The 17,293-nt window shown below is 45.5% G+C and overlaps 1 protein-coding gene across 5 annotated transcripts in view; it reads right to left on the bottom strand.

Moving 5' to 3' along the window:
• Positions 1-17,293, bottom strand: part of LOC140391768 (mitogen-activated protein kinase kinase kinase kinase 4) — a 525,483-nt gene that overhangs the window by 347,969 nt on the left and 160,221 nt on the right. For all 5 annotated transcript variants that reach the window (XM_072476624.1, XM_072476619.1, XM_072476621.1 and 2 more), the window contains exon 3: positions 10,586-10,642. In XM_072476624.1, coding sequence (XP_072332725.1) covers positions 10,586-10,642 — 57 coding nt within the window. The remainder of the gene's footprint in view (positions 1-10,585; positions 10,643-17,293) is intronic.

Genomic DNA, 17,293 nt, shown 5'->3' with positions numbered 1-17,293 from the left:
GTAACTAAACTGTTTAGAATAACGCACAGCAATTACAAATAATGCCACTGATCCAGTCACTCTGCAGCCGGATTTGTAGAATTACAGTATTTAACAAAGATTGATCCCAAAGACACTCAACCATTAAAAGCTAAGCTCAAGGGAAATTTGTGGGAATTTGTGAAAAGTTTCAGATTGCTACCCCTGATCTCCAAATGATAAAGCAAAGGTTCCTGTGTGCATAACACATGGGACTTTTTAAAAGTGTGCTTACTTCCTAACAGCTCTCCCCAATTCATTTTTGTTTGCATCTGTGAGTCAGTTTCTATCACAAATGGTGAACTAGTTTATTTATTTCAAATTCAGATTTTTAATCTAAAAATGCTGTTGGTGGAATAAATGCCACGGGACGAAACCCCCCCAGCTCTGTATCCATATTGGCAATAATTTTTTAGGGTAAACATTTTTGGGAGGGGGTGGATAAGTTTTGGGGGGCGGGGGGCATATCCCCAAAAGTAACCTCAAAATTAATTCTCCTTCCTGGGATTCCATTCTTTGCCCCAGTTTTCGGTGTAGTTTTACCCTTCAATATTCATTTAATTTACAGGGACAGTGTCTCTCTTGACTTTCACTCTCCAATTTTCAAAAATCAACATCTCTCAAATTTAGAGACACTTTACCTCTGCCGGATTATGTTTGTTGACGTGAAGAAAATGACTCCGATATTTTCCTCACTATTTACAGAAGTTTTAAGTAAAGAAAACGCTCAATAAGCTTAAAAAAATAAATGTTGCCTTTTCCACATTTGTCGATTCAAAAGGTAAGCCTCCTTAGCTCTGTTTTGAGATTGTCAAATTGAAACAAAGGATCCTTGTCAATATCTTAAACCATCGCCACCTACTCAACTTTTTTTCTGTTAATAAATGTTTAAAATATAAGCCACAAGACAAAATAACAAATATCTCTCTCACTGACATGGAGATGCTCCGGATGCCGGCGTTGGACTTTAACTGACAGCAATGTGGCGATTATGGAACTGAAATTAAAACCTAGAAGCCGTGAGTTCAAATGTCACTGTGGTAAATTAATCTTGAATTCAGTAAATCTAGTAATTTTTGGACTAGCATGTTCCTGTATCAATGGCTGGATATGGTATTCTTTCTTCTGCTTTCATACCATTGGTAACTTTAAAAAAATACGTAACTACTATATAGGACGCGATTTACAAGCCACGTCCTACTGGAATCGGGATGGGACACAGCAGGAGCCAGGAGAGGCCTCTCCTGGGATTCCCGACAGTTGTTACGCCTTGTGAGAGCTTGTTGCGATCTGGACCCAGACTTGCAGTTCAGTGATTTTGAAAACTCACTTAACTATCCCTGTGGCAAGTGGGAGGAAGGGTTGGGAGTGGGAGGAAGAATTGAGAGAGGGTATGGAGGAGGGGTTCTGTTGTGAGATGCTCCAGAGTGTGAACGCCTCCACCTAGTGTACGAGGTTGAGGCTGATGCAGCTGAAAGTGGTGTATAGAGCACACCTCACAAGGGCGAGGATGAGCCGGCTCTTTGAGGGGGTAGAAGATGAGTGTGAACATTGTTGGGGGGGGGGGGGGGGACGACCCTGGAAACCATGTTCATATTTTTTGGTCCTGTCCAAACCGGGGGATTACTGGAAGGAGGTTTTTAGGGTAATCTCTAAAGTGGTGCACGTGAAACTGGACCCGGGCCCTCGAGAGACTATATTCGGGGTGTCGGACCAGCCAGGGTTGGAAACGGGCACGGAGGGAGGGGTAGGCTTCGCCTCATTGATCGCCCGAAGGCGGATCCTGTTAGGGTGGAGATCAACCTCTTCATCCTGTGCCCTGGTGTGGCGGGGGGACCTGCTGGAATTTTTGACGCTTGGAAAGGTCAAATTTGAACTGAAGGGAAGGATGGAGGGGTTCTACACTCATGGGTGTTATTCATTATGCACGTTCGAGAATTGGATCACATTGAACGTTAGGTGGGGTGGGGGGGGGGGGGGGGGGGGGGAGGAGGAAAGAGGGACTGTATGTGTTAATGGTGACAATGGGTGATTCACGATTCCTTTTTGTCATTTGTTTATGTTAATATGCGGGCTAATGTTTGGGGTTTGGTGAGAGGATGGGATCGTTGTTATTGATATGGGGATTGGCATTACATTCGTTACTGATTATTGTTTATTTATAGGTGTAAATTTGGGAGAAAATGTGAAAAAGGAACATAGAACATTACAGTGCAGTACAGGCCCTTCGGCACTCAATGTTGCGCCGACCTGTGAAACCACTCTAAAGCCCATCTACACTATTCCCTTATCGTCCATATGTCCACCCAATGACCATTTGAATGCCCTTATTGTTGGCGAGTCCACTACTGTTGCAAGCAGGGCATTCCATGCCCTTACTACTCTCTGAATAAAGAACCTACCTCTGACATCTGTCCCATATCTATCTCCCCTCAATTTAAAGCTATGTCCCCTCTTGCTAGACATCACCATCCGAGGAAAAAGGCTCTCACTGTCCACCCTATCTAATCCTCTGATCATCTTGTACGCCTCAATTAAGTCACCTCTTAACCTTCTTCTCTCGAACAAAAACAGCCTCAAGTCCCTCAGCCTTCCCTCATAAGATCTTCCCTCCATACCAGGCAACATTCTGGTAAATCTCCTCTGCACCCTTTCCAATGCTTCCACATCCTTCCTATAATGCGGCGACCAGAATTGCACGCAATACTCCAAATGCGGCCGCACCAGATTTTTGTACAGCTGCAACATGACCTCATGGCTCCGAAACTCAATCCCTCTAACAATAAAAGCTAACACACCGTACACCTTCGTAACAACCCTCTCAACCTGGGTGGCAACTTTCAAGGATCTCTGTACATGGACACCGAGATCTCTCTGCTCATCCACACTGCCAAGAATCTTACCATTAGCCCAGTACTCGGTCTTCCTGTTATTCCTTCCAAACTGAATTACCTCACCTTTCTGCATTAAACTCCATTTGCCACCTCTCAGCCCAGCGCTGCAGCTTATCTATGTCCCTCTGTAACTTGTAACATCCTTCCGCACTGTCCACAACTCCACCGACTTTAGTGTCATCTGAAAATTTACTCACCCATCCTTCTACGCCCTCCTCCAGGTCATTTATAAAAATGACAAACAGCAGTGGCCCCAAAACAGATCCTTGTGGTACACCACGAGTAACTGGACTCCAGTCTGAATATTTCCCATGAACCACCACCCTTTGTATTCTTCCAGCTAGCCAATTTCGGACCAAACTGCTAAATGATCCCGAATCCCAAGCCTCCGTATTTTCTGCAGTAGCCTACCGTGGGGAAGCTTATCAAACGCTTTACTGAAATCCATATACACCACATCAACTGCTTTACCCTCATCCACCTGTTTGGTCACCTTCTCAAAGAACTCAATAAGGTTTGTGAGGCACGACCTATCCTTCACAAAACCGTGTTGACTATCTCGAATCAAATTATTTCTTTCCAGATGATTATACATCCTATCTCTTATAAACCTTTCCAAGAATTTGCCCACAACAGAAGTAAGGCTCACTGGTCTATAGTTACCAGGGTTTTCTCTACTCCACTTCTTCAACAAGGGGACAACATTTGCTATCCTCCAGTCTACTGGCACTAGTCCTGTAGACAAAGATGACTTAAAGATCAAAGCCAAAGGCTCAGCAATCTCCTCCCTAGCTTCCCAGAGAATCCTAGGATAAATCCCATCCGGCCCAGGAGACTTATCTATTTTCACACTTCCCAGAATTGCTAACACCTCCTCCTTATGAACCTCAAGCCCTTCGAGTCTAGTAGCCTGAATCTCCGTATTCGCCTCGACAACGTTGTCTTTTTCCTGTGTGAATACTGATGAAAAATATTCATTTAGCACCTCTCCTATCTCCTCGGACTCTAGGCATAACTTCCCACTACGGTCCTTGACTGGCCCTACTCTTACCCTAGTCATTCTTTTATTCCTGACATATCTATAGAAAGCTTGAGGGTGATCCTTGATCCTACCTGCCAAAGACTTCTCATGTCCCCTCCTGGCTCTTCTTAGCTCTCTCTTTAGGTCCTTCCTAGCTAACTTGTAACTCTCGAGCGCCCTCACTGAACCTTCATGTCTCATCGTTACATAAGCCTCCTTCTTCCTCTTGACAAGTGTTTCGACTGCTTTAGTAAACCACGGTTCCCTCGCTCGACCACTTCCTCCCTGCCTGACAGGTACATACTTCTTAAGGACACGCAGTAGCTGTTCCTTGAACAAGCTCCACATTTCCATTGTGCCCATCCCCTGCAGTTTTCCTCTCCATCCGATGCATCCGAAGTCTTGCCTCATCGCATCATAATTGCCTTTCCCCCAGATATAACTCTTGCCCTGTGGTATATACTTATCCCTTTCCATCACTAAAGTAAACGTAATTGAATTGTGGTCACTATCACTAAAGTGCTCACCTACCTCCAAATCTAACACCTGTCCTGGTTCATGGGAACTAATTCAGGGGATTTGTTACACCAAAGATTGGAGATAGGTGGGTAACTGTAAGAGGGACTGGGAAAAAACAGTCAGTGCAGGGATCCCCTGCGGTCGTACCCCTGAGAAACAAGTATACCGCTTTGGATACTTGTGGGGGGGGGGGACTTACCAGGGGTAAGCCATGGGGTACGGGCCTCTGGCACGGAGTCTGTCCCTGTTGCTCAGAAGGGAAGGGGGGAGAGGAGCAGAGCATTAGTAATTGGGGACTCTATAGTCAGGGGCACAGATAGGAGATTTTGTGGGAGCGTGAGAGACTCACGTTTGGTATGTTGCCTCCCAGGTGCAAGGGTACGTGATGTCTCGGATCGTGTTTTCCGGGTCCTTAGGGGGAGGGGGAGCAGCCCCAAGTCGTGGTCCACATTGGCACCAACGACATAGGTAGGAAAGGTGACAAGGATGTCAGGCAGGCTTTCAGGGAGCTAGGATGGAAGCTCAGAACTAGAACAAACAGAGTTGTTATCTCTGGGTTGTTGCCCGTGCCACGTGATAGTGAGATGAGGAATAAGGAGAGAGAGCATTTAAACACGTGGCTACAGGGATGGTGCAGGCGGGAGGGATTCAGATTTTTGGATAACTGGGGCTCTTTCTGGGGAAGGTGGGACCTCTACAGACAGGATGGTCTACATCTGAACCTGAGGGGCACAAATATCCTGGGGGGGAGATTTGTTAGTGCTCTTTGGGGGGGGTTTAAACTAATGCAGCAGGGGCATGGGAACCTGGATTGTAGTTTTAGGGTAAGGGAGAATGAGAGTATAGAGGTCAGGAGCACAGATTTGACATCGCAGGAGGGGGCCAGTGTTCAGGTAGGTGGTTTGAAGTGTGTCTACTTCAATGCCAGGAGTATACGAAACAAGGTAGGGGAACTGGCAGCGTGGGTTGGTACCTGGGACTTCGATGTTGTGGCCATTTCGGAGACATGGATAGAGCAGGGACAGGAATGGATGTTGCAGGTTCCGGGGTTTAGGTGTTTTAGTAAGCTCAGAGAAGAAGGCAAAAGAAGGGGAGGTGTGGCGCTGCTAGTCAAGAGCAGTATTACGGTGGCGGAGAGGATGCTAGATGGGGACTCTTCTTCCGAGGTAGTATGGGCTGAAGTTAGAAACAGGAAAGGAGAGGTCACCCTGTTGGGAGTTTTTTATAGGCCTCCTAATAGTTCTAGGGATGTAGAGGAAAGGATGGCGAAGATGATTCTGGATATGAGCGAAAGTAACAGGGTAGTTATTATGGGAGACTTTAACTTTCCAAATATTGACTGGAAAAGATATAGTTCGAGTACAATAGATGGGTCGTTTTTTGTACAGTGTGTGCAGGAGGGTTTCCTGAAACAATATGTTGACAGGCCAACAAGAGGCGAGGCCACGTTGGATTTGGTTTTGGGTAATGAACCAGGCCAGGTGTTGGATTTGGAGGTAGGAGAGCACTTTGGGGACAGTGACCACAATTCGGTGACGTTTACGTTAATGATGGAAAGGGATAAGTATACACCGCAGGGCAAGAGTTATAGCTGGGGGAAGGGCAATTATGATGCCATTAGACGTGACTTGGGGGGGATAAGGTGGAGAAGTAGGCTGCAAGTGTTGGGCACACTGGATAAGTGGGGCTTGTTCAAGGATCAGCTACTGCGTGTTCTTGATAAGTATGTACCGGTCAGACAGGGAGGAAGGCGTCGAGCGAGGGAACCGTGGTTTACCAAGGAAGTGGAATCTCTTGTTAAGAGGAAGAAGGAGGCCTATGTGAAGATGAAGTGTGAAGTTTCGGTTGGGGCGATGGATAGTTACAAGGTAGCGAGGAAGGATCTAAAGAGAGAGCTAAGACGAGCAAGGAGGGGACATGAGAAGTATTTGGCAGGAAGGATCAAGGAAAACCCAAAAGCTTTCTATAGGTATGTCAGGAATAAGCGAATGACTAGGGAAAGAGTAGGACCAGTCAAGGACAGGGATGGGAAATTGTGTGTGGAGTCTGAAGAGATAGGAGAGATACTAAATGAATATTTTTCGTCAGTATTCACTCAGGAAAAAGATAATGTTGTGGATGAGAATGCTGAGCCCCAGGCTAATAGAATAGATGGCATTGAGGTACGTAGGGAAGAGGTGTTGGCAATTCTGGACAGGCTGAAAATAGATAAGTCCCCGGGACCTGATGGGATTTATCCTAGGATTCTATGGGAGGCCAGGGAAGAGATTGCTGGACCTTTGGCTTTGATTTTTATGTCATCATTGGCTACAGGAATAGTGCCAGAGGACTGGAGGACAGCAAATGTGGTCCCTTTGTTCAAAAAGGGGAGCAGAGACAACCCCGGCAACTATAGGCCGGTGAGCCTCACGTCTGTAGTGGGTAAAGTCTTGGAGGGGATTATAAGAGACAAGATTTATAATCATCTAGATAGGAATAATATGATCAGGGATAGTCAGCATGGCTTTGTGAAGGGTAGGTCATGCCTCACAAACCTTATTGAGTTCTTTGAGAAGGTGACTGAACAGGTAGACGAGGGTAGAGCAGTTGATGTGGTGTATATGGATTTCAGCAAAGCGTTTGATAAGGTTCCCCACGGTAGGCTATTGCAAAAAATACGGAGGCTGGGGATTGAGGGTGATTTAGAGATGTGGATCAGAAATTGGCTAGCTGAAAGAAGACAGAGGGTGGTGGTTGATGGGAAATGTTCAGAATGGAGTACAGTCACAAGTGGAGTACCACAAGGATCTGTTCTGGGGCCGTTGCTGTTTGTCATTTTTATCAATGACCTAGAGGAAGGCGCAGAAGGGTGGGTGAGTAAATTTGCAGACGATACTAAAGTCGGTGGTGTTGTCGATAGTGTGGAAGGATGTAGCAGATTACAGAGGGATATAGATAAGCTGCAGAGCTGGGCCGAGAGGTGGCAAATGGAGTTTAATGTAGAGAAGTGTGAGGTGATTCACTTTGGAAGGAATAACAGGAATGCGGAATATTTGGCTAATGGTAAAGTTCTTGAAAGTGTGGATGAGCAGAGGGATCTAGGTGTCCATGTACATAGATCCCTGAAAGTTGCCACCCAGGTTGATAGGGTTGTGAAGAAGGCCTATGGAGTGTTGGCCTTTATTGGTAGAGGGATTGAGTTCCGGAGTCGGGAGGTCATGTTGCAGCTGTACAGAACTCTGGTACGGCCGCATTTGGAGTATTGCGTACAGTTCTGGTCACCGCATTATAGGAAGGACGTGGAGGCTTTGGAGCGGGTGCAGAGGAGATTTACCAGGATGTTGCCTGGTATGGAGGGAAAATCTTACGAGGAAAGGCTGATGGACTTGAGGTTGTTTTCGTTGGAGAGAAGAAGGATAAGAGGAGACTTAATAGAGGCATACAAAATGATCAGGGGGTTGGATAGGGTGGACAGTGAGAGCCTTCTCCCGCGGATGGATATGGCTGGCACGAGGGGACATAACTTTAAACTGAGGGGTAATAGATATAGGACAGAGGTCAGAGGTAGGTTCTTTACGCAAAGAGTAGTGAGGCCGTGGAATGCCCTACCTGCTACAGTAGTGAACTCGCCAACATTGAGGGCATTTAAAAGTTTATTGGATAAACATATGGATGATAATGGCATAGTGTAGGTTGGATGGCTTTTGTTTCGGTGCAACATCGTGGGCCGAAGGGCCTGTACTGCGCTGTATTGTTCTATGTTCTATGACCCAGTACCAAATCCAATATGGCCTCGCCTCTCTTTGGCCTACCTACATACTGTGTCAGGAAACCCTCCTGGCACACATTGGTCAAAAACGGACCCATCTAAAGTACTCTAACTATAGCGTTTCCAGTCAATATTTGGAAAGTTAAAGTCCCCCCTAACAACTACCCTGTTGCTTTCGCTCCTATCCAGAATCATCTTTGCAATCCTTTCCTCTACATCTCTGGAACTTTTCGGAGGCCTATAGAACACCCCAACAGGGTGACCTCTCCTTTCCTGTTTCTAACCTCAGACCATACTACCTCAGTAGACGAGTCCTCATCAAACGTCCTTTCTGCCACCGTAATACTGTCCTTGACTAACAATGCCACCCCTCCCCCTCTTTTACCACCTTCCCTGAGCTTACTGAAATATCTAAACCCCGGCACCTGCAACAACCATTCCTGTCCCTGCTCTATCCGTGTCTCCGAAATGGCCACAATATCGAAGTCCCAGGTACCAACCCATGCCACAGGTTCACCCACCTTATTCCGGATGCTCCTGGCATTGAAGAAGACATTTTAAACCACCCTCCTGCCTGCACACTCCTGCAACTTTGAAACCTTACTCATGACCTCCCTACTCTCAACCTCCTCTATACTGGAGCTACAATTCAGGTTCCCAATCCCCTGCTGAACTAGTTTAAACCCTCCTGAAGAGCATTAGCAAATTTCCCCCCAAGGATATTGGTACCCCTCTGGTCCAGGTGTAGACCATCCTGTTTGTAGAGGTGCCACCGACCCCAGAATGAGCCCCAATTATCCAGAAATCTGAAACCCTCCCACCTGCAGCATCCCCGAATAGGAGAATAAAAAAAATATATATATATATATTTTTTTTAAACTATCCCAGCAGCAGATTTAACTGGCTCCTTGCTGAGGAGACCCCAGTCAGGTGCCATTTAGCACAGGGACGAGTGGAACGGCACTTGGGGCCAGTCCATCGGAGGCCTCCAGGTGGCTCATATTGGGCTGGGTGGCATTGTTGCTGCCACCTGGGAGCCTTTCCACTGCCAGGTTGCCAAGCTGTCAGTGCCAAGGTGCCCAGGTGGCAGTTTGCCAGGAATCAGATCCCGGGTGCCCTGCCCACGTGAGGTGAGGTGCAGGGGCTTGAGGAACCCACATCGGAAGAGTTGGGGCAGTCGGGGGGGGCGTTGTTAGCGGGGTCACTCCCAGTGATTAATCTCGCCTAGAACTGATTTTATTTTCGTTAGATGGCACCCATAGCTTTTATTTTTACTGGTGGTGCACATTCACACATTACCTTGGTACTGGTACACGTGACAAATTCATTCCGAACAAGAACAGAAAAAAATTGAGGGATTCATAAATCTAAAATTGTGCATGCGACACAGACATTTATTTGTTAATTTCTTGTTGTGGTAGACCTCGTGGCTTCAAAGTTTTTTTTTCAGACAGGCCCTAATTGAAAAGGAAACAGAGAAAGGAAGCTGACCATTCCAATTTCAATGGAACATAAGACTGAAACTGAGATTGGAAGCCAAAACTTCTGGAAGACTGAAATTGGTGAAAAGCATAGAAAAGAACACAGAGCCATCAGAGCTCAGGTGATGATCCCAGTGATGCTGTACAAGCAGCCTGAAGATGACAGAGGCTAGATTCAGGAGCTGAGAAGAGGCAAATATACAGTTTCTGCAGTTTCAATACAACATGGATGGATCTATGCCATCTAGATAGTCATAAAAACATATCAGCCATGATTGAATGGTGGAGCAGATTCGATGGGCCGAATTGTATTCCTATGTCTTATGGTCGTATAAGCAATAGGAGGAGGTTCTGCAAGTGTGTGCCATTTTTGGTGAAGACCGCACCCGTGGTACTTTGGTTTGTTGTACACGTTGTAAGTTGAGGATCAGGGTAAATCCCAGAGGATGAGCTACAATTTGAAGGGTTTTGTGATTGAGATTGAAAAATGGTTGATCGTCTCAACCGAGATCATGACTTGTTTATTGCCGAAAAAAGGAAATAACCCCTACAACTCTTCAAGAATATTGGAGAGCCTTTTCAAAACACTGCTGAATAAAAAGTCTGACGCTGATTTTGTTGAATCAACAGTATTTAATATTATTAAAGTAAAGACAATGACCATACTGTGTATGTTGAAACATAATACAAACCTAAATGCATTGGACAAAATAGTAATATTGCCTCACTTTCATTCTTTGTCATGCCCTATGGAATGTCAAACCTCCAGCAGATGTGGCTACGTTAAACAAAGGATATAAAGTCAACATTTTAATGAGTGTATACAGTTTTATATTGTGTGTTATCAAAGCACAAAAATGTAATGTAGGCATTGGGATATTATATAGAAATGCTGTTGGCTCACCTCTGTAACATCCATAACTTTAATAGCTGCGAGCTGACCTGTTTTGACATGACGACCCTACAAAAGAAAGTAAAGGTATTAGAATACACAAAAAAATTCAAAGACATGCAATGTTCGATGTCTTGGTAAACTTGAACCAAATAAGCATAAATGAAAATATTCTCCAATCTGAACCAACTACAATTCTCCAGTTTTATTCACAATGCCAGCAAAGTCTAAAAAAACTGCCTCTATTGCATATGTGAGACATATATTCTGTATCAAGTGATATACATGAATAATTGTAGATTTGTTCATTGTAAACACCGGCAACCAGTTTGAGAGCTATTTATTAAGTTGCATGCAACAAAAAAAAAAAATCCCCTTCCAATAGGGTACTGTGCAGCACGGTAGCTTCAGTGTCAGGGTCCCAGTTTCGATTCCCGGCTTGGGTCACTGTGTGTGTGGAGTCTGCACATTCTCCCCGCGTCTACGTGGGTTTCCTCCAGGCTCCGGTTTCCTCCCACAAGTCCCAAAAGATGTGGTTAGGTGAATTGGGCATTCTGAATTCCCCCTCAGTGCACCCAAACAGGCGACAGTGTGGCGACTAGGGGATTTTCACAGTAACTTCATTGCAGTGTTAATGTAAGCCTACCTGTGAAATAAAGATTATTAAAAATAATCAAGTATACCCAAAGATTTTAAAATTAAATATTTCCATTATTTTTCAAAAGGTTTGTCCAGGAAGTTTTTGCCGTCCCTCCTCAAAGCTTAAATTCATACTATTCCTACAAATTATATATTATTCTAACCTCCTGCACTAGTAACTGCCAGACCTCAATCCAAACAGATAAAGAGATGCAAATATTTAAATTTCTTTTGTCCCTAAAATATCTCCCTTTCTTCCTTTGCCGATCCACCAAGTAATTCCTCAACTTTAGTGCATGCAGTCTTTTCAGCTTCTCTTGATCTAATCCTTCAGTTTCTCATCCGCTCTAATACTCCCTTTTAATACATGTCCAGCCACCTCCTGAACCACATCAAGTCCTCCAAACGCGTTTACTTAAAACCACTTAATCTGTCACCCTCAAACCTTCATAAGGTGGAGACATGGGCTGAGGTAGGGCGACTTTTTTTCCCCCAAGGGCTGGTGCAGACCGGATGGGCCGAATGCACTGTAAATTCTATGATCTATGATCCTCCCTTCTCAACCACATTTTCTTCTATATCAACCCCAGGGGTTAAAAAACCTCCACGTCACTAATTACTGCATTCCCCAACTCACAACTAGGGCAGGACAACAAATGCTGGCCTACATAGTGGCACCCACATGCCATAAATTATTATTATTTTTTTTTTAAATTGCATTCCGAGCCTCTGACCCTTTAGATAACAGCTGCAAAATTATGACAAATTTCTCAACCACACCCTTACTTCCAACTTTGATGCCCTCATCACCAACAAAACCTTCACAACCTCCCATCCCTGCTCTTTCCCAGTAGAGCTGCATGTCCACTCACAAATATACATGATCCTGGTACACACAAAGAATTTCACAAATCACCAGCTCCAATAGGACTGCAGCAAGCTGCACTACCCGTCACCCTCTTCTACTTCAGGATATTCTAGATGGTATGATATAGTAATTTATTAAAGACCATTTTTACAGAGATTTATAGATATAGTTTTAATGCTAATTTAGTCTCTTTGCCCTCCATGTGGTGGTGGTCTTCAACACCACAATGGAGATTTATCCCACTTGACCTATTCTTGTATCATAAGCAAGTCTAAAAGCTGTTTAACTTAGGATGGTAAATTGTACCATCAATTTAACTTTCACAAATTGTTTATCACAAACTGTTCAATTTACTGGCAAAAACTTAGTCCAAGCAATGTAATGGATGACAGATGGCCTTTGCAGTTTCTATACACCGTGGACTAGTAATTTTCATCCAAATATTCCTAACCAAATCATAAACATTTCCATATTCAAAAAAAATGTCTACTGTAAAAACAAAATATAACTTGTTAAACTTTGCTGGTGCAACAGTGTATATTATGCAAAAGCCTTATTCCATTCAAGCAAAATGAAATTTCTTTCGTTTCAAAAAAAGGAAAATTACAGTAATTATAAATTCATTCTCCAATAATATTGTGACTAAAAGTGTGCAGACACATCAATTTCAACCTTGCTCTACGCCTTTTTAAATATTAAAAATCTCAATATAAAAACTCAAAAAAAGGCAACATTTTTACCATGGAACTGAATTAATAAAAACTAAATTCAATCACCCAGTAACTGAAATTGCGATTCGCAGAATTGCTCAGAAAGACCCATTTGCCTTCATCAGTATCATATCAAGTGCAAAAGACTCGTCCCAACGGAGGTTGGTAAGGGCAACACAGTATGGTTCAGAGTCATATGGCACTTTGTTAGTGTCTATCAACAGCAATGTGCAGAACCCCTACTGTCAACATGACAAAAAGAAACAGATGAACTTCACACCTCCATGAAAATACAGATCCATTGTTTTGTCCTCCAGAGACAGTCAGCACACAGGCACAATAAAAACATCATTGCACTTCGAAGTGTCACATCTTTGTTAAAGTGCCAGAGGAACAACGCAACCTGTCCAAACAGACCAAGAGGAACCAAAATCAATCTACGGCCTCTACTGACTAAGCTGGTCTAATCTAAGGTGATGGAACTGACTTCAACCATTATAGGAATTGATATACATTAAATTTAAATGCTATTTGCCTAATCTGTTTCAGTGGCTGCTTATTAAGTTACCGAAATTCCACAATAATGAGAAGTTCCTGAAAAACTCATAAATCTGCAGTTTTACACAATGTTCCTTCTTTTAAACGAGCACGACATGAACCATGAATCAAAATCAAAAGGTAGATTAAACATTTTCAGCGCGATAACAGAAACGTAAAAAATAGGTAGGAGGAGTAGGCCATTCGGCCTATCGAGCTTACTCTGCCATTGATTATGATCACTGCTGATCATCCAACTCAGTAACCTGCTCCTGCTTTCCTCCATATCCTTTGGCCCCTTTAGCCCCAAGAACTATGGGGACGATTCTCCGATATGGAGGCCAAGTGTTCACGCCGTCGTGAACGCAGTCGCGTTTCATGAAGGCGCGAACAGGGCCCGGGCACGACCTATTCTGGCCCCCACAGCGCTGGGGCGGTTCACGCTGCTCCAGCGTCCTTCCGCGTTGCCAAAAGGGCGCCGCGCCAACCTACGCATGCGCAGTTGGGGCAGCCCAATCCTGAGCATACGCAGTTGGGTCGCGCCATCCTGCGCATGCACGGGGAACGTCTTCCACACGCCGGCCCCTCACCAACATGGCTCCGGTGTTCTGGGGCCACGCGCGCGGAAGGAGGGGGAGGGGGGGGAGGGGGGGGAGGGGGGGAGGGGGGGGAGGGGGGGGGGGGAAAGAGAAGAGGCCAGCCCGCCGACCGGTGGGCCCCGATCACAGACCAGACCCCATCGGAGGCCACCCTGGTGAAGGAGCCCCCCTCCCCCCCCCAGAGCACAGAGTTCCCACCGGCAGAGACCAGGGGTGGACGGCGCCAGCGGGAACCTGTCGTGTCGTCGCGGCCGTTCGGCCCATCCAGGCCAGAGAATCGCCGCTCACCGGTTCTCAGAGCGGCCCGGTGCAAATCGCGTGCCGCTGGTTTCCGGGGGGGTGGGAGAATCGCGTGCGGGGGTCGGGGCGGCGTGGGGCGATTCATGCGGCGCCCTGGCAATTCTCCCACCTGGCATGGGGGGGTGGGGGTGGGTGGAAGAATAGTGCCCTATATCTAACTCCTTCTTGAAAACATCCATTCACCTCTTCATCTGGCCTGAACTGCTTTCTGTGGTCTCATCACTCTCTGTGTGAAGGAATTTCTCCTCGTCGCGGTCCTAAATGGTTTAGCACTGCTGCCTCACAGTGCCAGGGACCGAAGTTCAATTCCAATCTTGGGTGACTGTGGAGTTTGCACTTCTTCCCTGGTCTGTGTGGGTTTTCTCTGGGTGCTGCAGTTTCCTTCCACAGTCCAAAGATGTGCGGGTCGGGTGGATTGGCCATGCTACATTACCCCTTAGTATCCAAAGGATAGGTGGAGCTATGGGAATAGGATGGGGTATTGGACCTTGGTAGAGTGCTCTTTCAGAAGGCTGGTGCAGACTTGATGGGAAAATGAGGTGTTTCATTGGGACAAGATTAGCAGGCCTGAGGGAGGGGAACTTGGATCAAGGAAAATATCATGAGGTAGCCTCCATTGGGAGAAGACTGCCGTCAAGTGGAAGCAGCAGAAGTCTATTAATTTGTCTCAAGGGCCTCAATAAGCCCAAGGACAGGTAGGCAAACTGCCCAACATCCCCCTTGCCACTGGTATTTCACCAGTGGCAGCAGGCACATTGCCACTGCCTTGGCACTCTAGGTGGCACAGTGGTTAGCACTGCTGCCACACTGCTCCAGGAACGCAGGTTCAATTCCGTCCTCGGGTGACTGTCTGTGCGAAGTCTGCACGTTCTCCCCATGTCTGTGTGGGTTTCCTCCAGATGCTCCGGTTTCCTCCCACAGTCCAAAGATGTGCAGGTTACGTGGATTGGCCATGCTAAATTGCCCTTAGTGTCCAAAAAGTTTAGGTGGGGTTACTGGGATAGGGTGAAGACGTGGGCTTAAGTAGGGTGCTCTTTCCAAGGGCCAGTGCAGACTCAATGGTCCGAATGACCCCCTTCTGCTCTGTAAATTCTATGATTCTATTTTAGCCCTGCCTGCTCCTGAAGGAGATGAGGGAGATTGCCGGGTGGGGGATTTCTGTTCAAGGGGTGCAAGGTAGAAATGATATATTTTGAGGAAATTAGGCTGAAACAGCCAAATGCCCTATCACTGGTTGTGGAGTGGAGAAGGATGAAAACAAAACAGCACAGCTGGAACACGTGGCCGGTGGCGGGATCTTCTGGTCCCATCATTGTCAACGAGATTTACAATGGAACGCACCCTTTGCCAAGATCTTACTGACGTGAACAGCCAGAAGAGTGGGAGGAAATGGTATGGAATACTTAGGAGCCGCAGATGGGAGCCGGTTTAATTCAATTGGCTGGACAGCTGGTTCGTGATGCAGTCCAACAGCACAGGTTCAATTCCCATAGGGGCTGCAGTCATTCGTGAAGGCCTGCCTCTCAAACTTAGTGTAGCGACCCTCAGGTTAAATCACCACCAGTCAGCTCGCCCCCTCAAATAATAATAATAATCATTATTGTCACAAGTAGGCTTACATTACACTGCAATGAAGTTACTGTGAAAATCCCCTCGTCGCCACACTCAGGCGCCTGTTCGAGTGCACGGAGGGAGAATTCAGACTGCCCAATTCTCCTAGCAAGCAAGTCTTTCAGGACTTGTGGGAGGAAACCGGAGCATCTGGAGGAACCCCACGCAGACACGAGGAAAACGTGCTGACTCTGCACAGACAGTGACCCAAGCCGAGAGTCGAACCTGGAACCCTGGTGCTGTGAAGCAACAGTGCTAACCACTGTGTTACTGTGCCACCCAAAGGCGAAATCAGCCAATGGTCATCTGGGACTATGGTGACTTTACTTTTTAGATGGTTTCAATATATCCAAGTTTGAACTGGAAAAAGTTCTGGTCAATTCTCAACTTGTTGGGCAAGCAGTCTGGCACCAAGGTAGCCAGAGTCAATGATATTTCTAGTCACAGATACAAAACTGATCCCATGTATAAGGATTTTGCCAATATAATCAATATGTAAAGGAAGTTTGAGAGACATGAACAAACCATATGTTTGTAGAGATCCTCATGCTCCTCTTTAGTCTCGTCTCGAATTTGTTTGTAAAAAAACAGACAAATATTTCACTGGTTCACAAAGAGATGAAAGACTGATTAGAATAGGGGAATTGGTTACTCTTCTGGAAACTAAAAATGATTGAACTCTGAATTGCTACACAATTAAAAATTGCCACACATTTTAAAAGGTATGAATTATCTTGATGAAAGGCCTGCTATCTGGGACAAGGTCATAGCAATTCTGAAGACGATGATCTCTTACATGGTGGAAAAAATAGTTCTCAACTTATTCATAAATTTGCTCACAGCAATTCTTTGAAATGTTCAAGTGAAACTTCACCACACTAAAATTCCCAAATATTTATATGAACTCCATAGGCAGAGCTTTCTAAATGGCAAGATAGTTTTTGTATTTTGGAATTTTAAACAGAAATTATGTCCACAGTTCTGATGTTGAATTAAATCCCAGCAGTATTATTTCTTGGCATCACCCTTGTCCTAAACTGAATTTAGTTATGCAGAAATTGGAGATGGAGAAGGTAAATTCTGAATTAAATTATAAAGGTCTAGAGTTAGGTCTGGTAGGGTATGGTTTAAGCCCCTGGCCGGAGCCATTATTCAAAGCCACCCAATATAGATTTCAGATCGAACGGGGGAGATAACCAAACCCTGGTGTCTAAACTGGCCTTGGAAAGGGTCCAGAGGAGGTTCACAAGAATGATCCCTGGACTGATGAGCTTGCCATATATTGGGCGGTTGAGGACTCGGAGTTTAGAAGGATATGGGGGGATCTCATTGAAACATACAGGAGCAGCTCGATGGGCCGAATGGCCTAATTTTGTTCCCATGTCTTATGGTCTTAAACTCACTTTGAAAATATTTTCTGCTCTATTCCTCCTACCAGCCAATAGAACAAGATTGC

Source organism: Scyliorhinus torazame, chromosome 15 (genome assembly GCF_047496885.1).
Source record: "Scyliorhinus torazame isolate Kashiwa2021f chromosome 15, sScyTor2.1, whole genome shotgun sequence".
In the NCBI taxonomy this organism is placed as follows: domain Eukaryota; kingdom Metazoa; phylum Chordata; class Chondrichthyes; order Carcharhiniformes; family Scyliorhinidae; genus Scyliorhinus; species Scyliorhinus torazame.
Note: the sequence above shows the minus strand (reverse complement) of the source record. Positions and strands in the feature narration are given on the sequence as shown.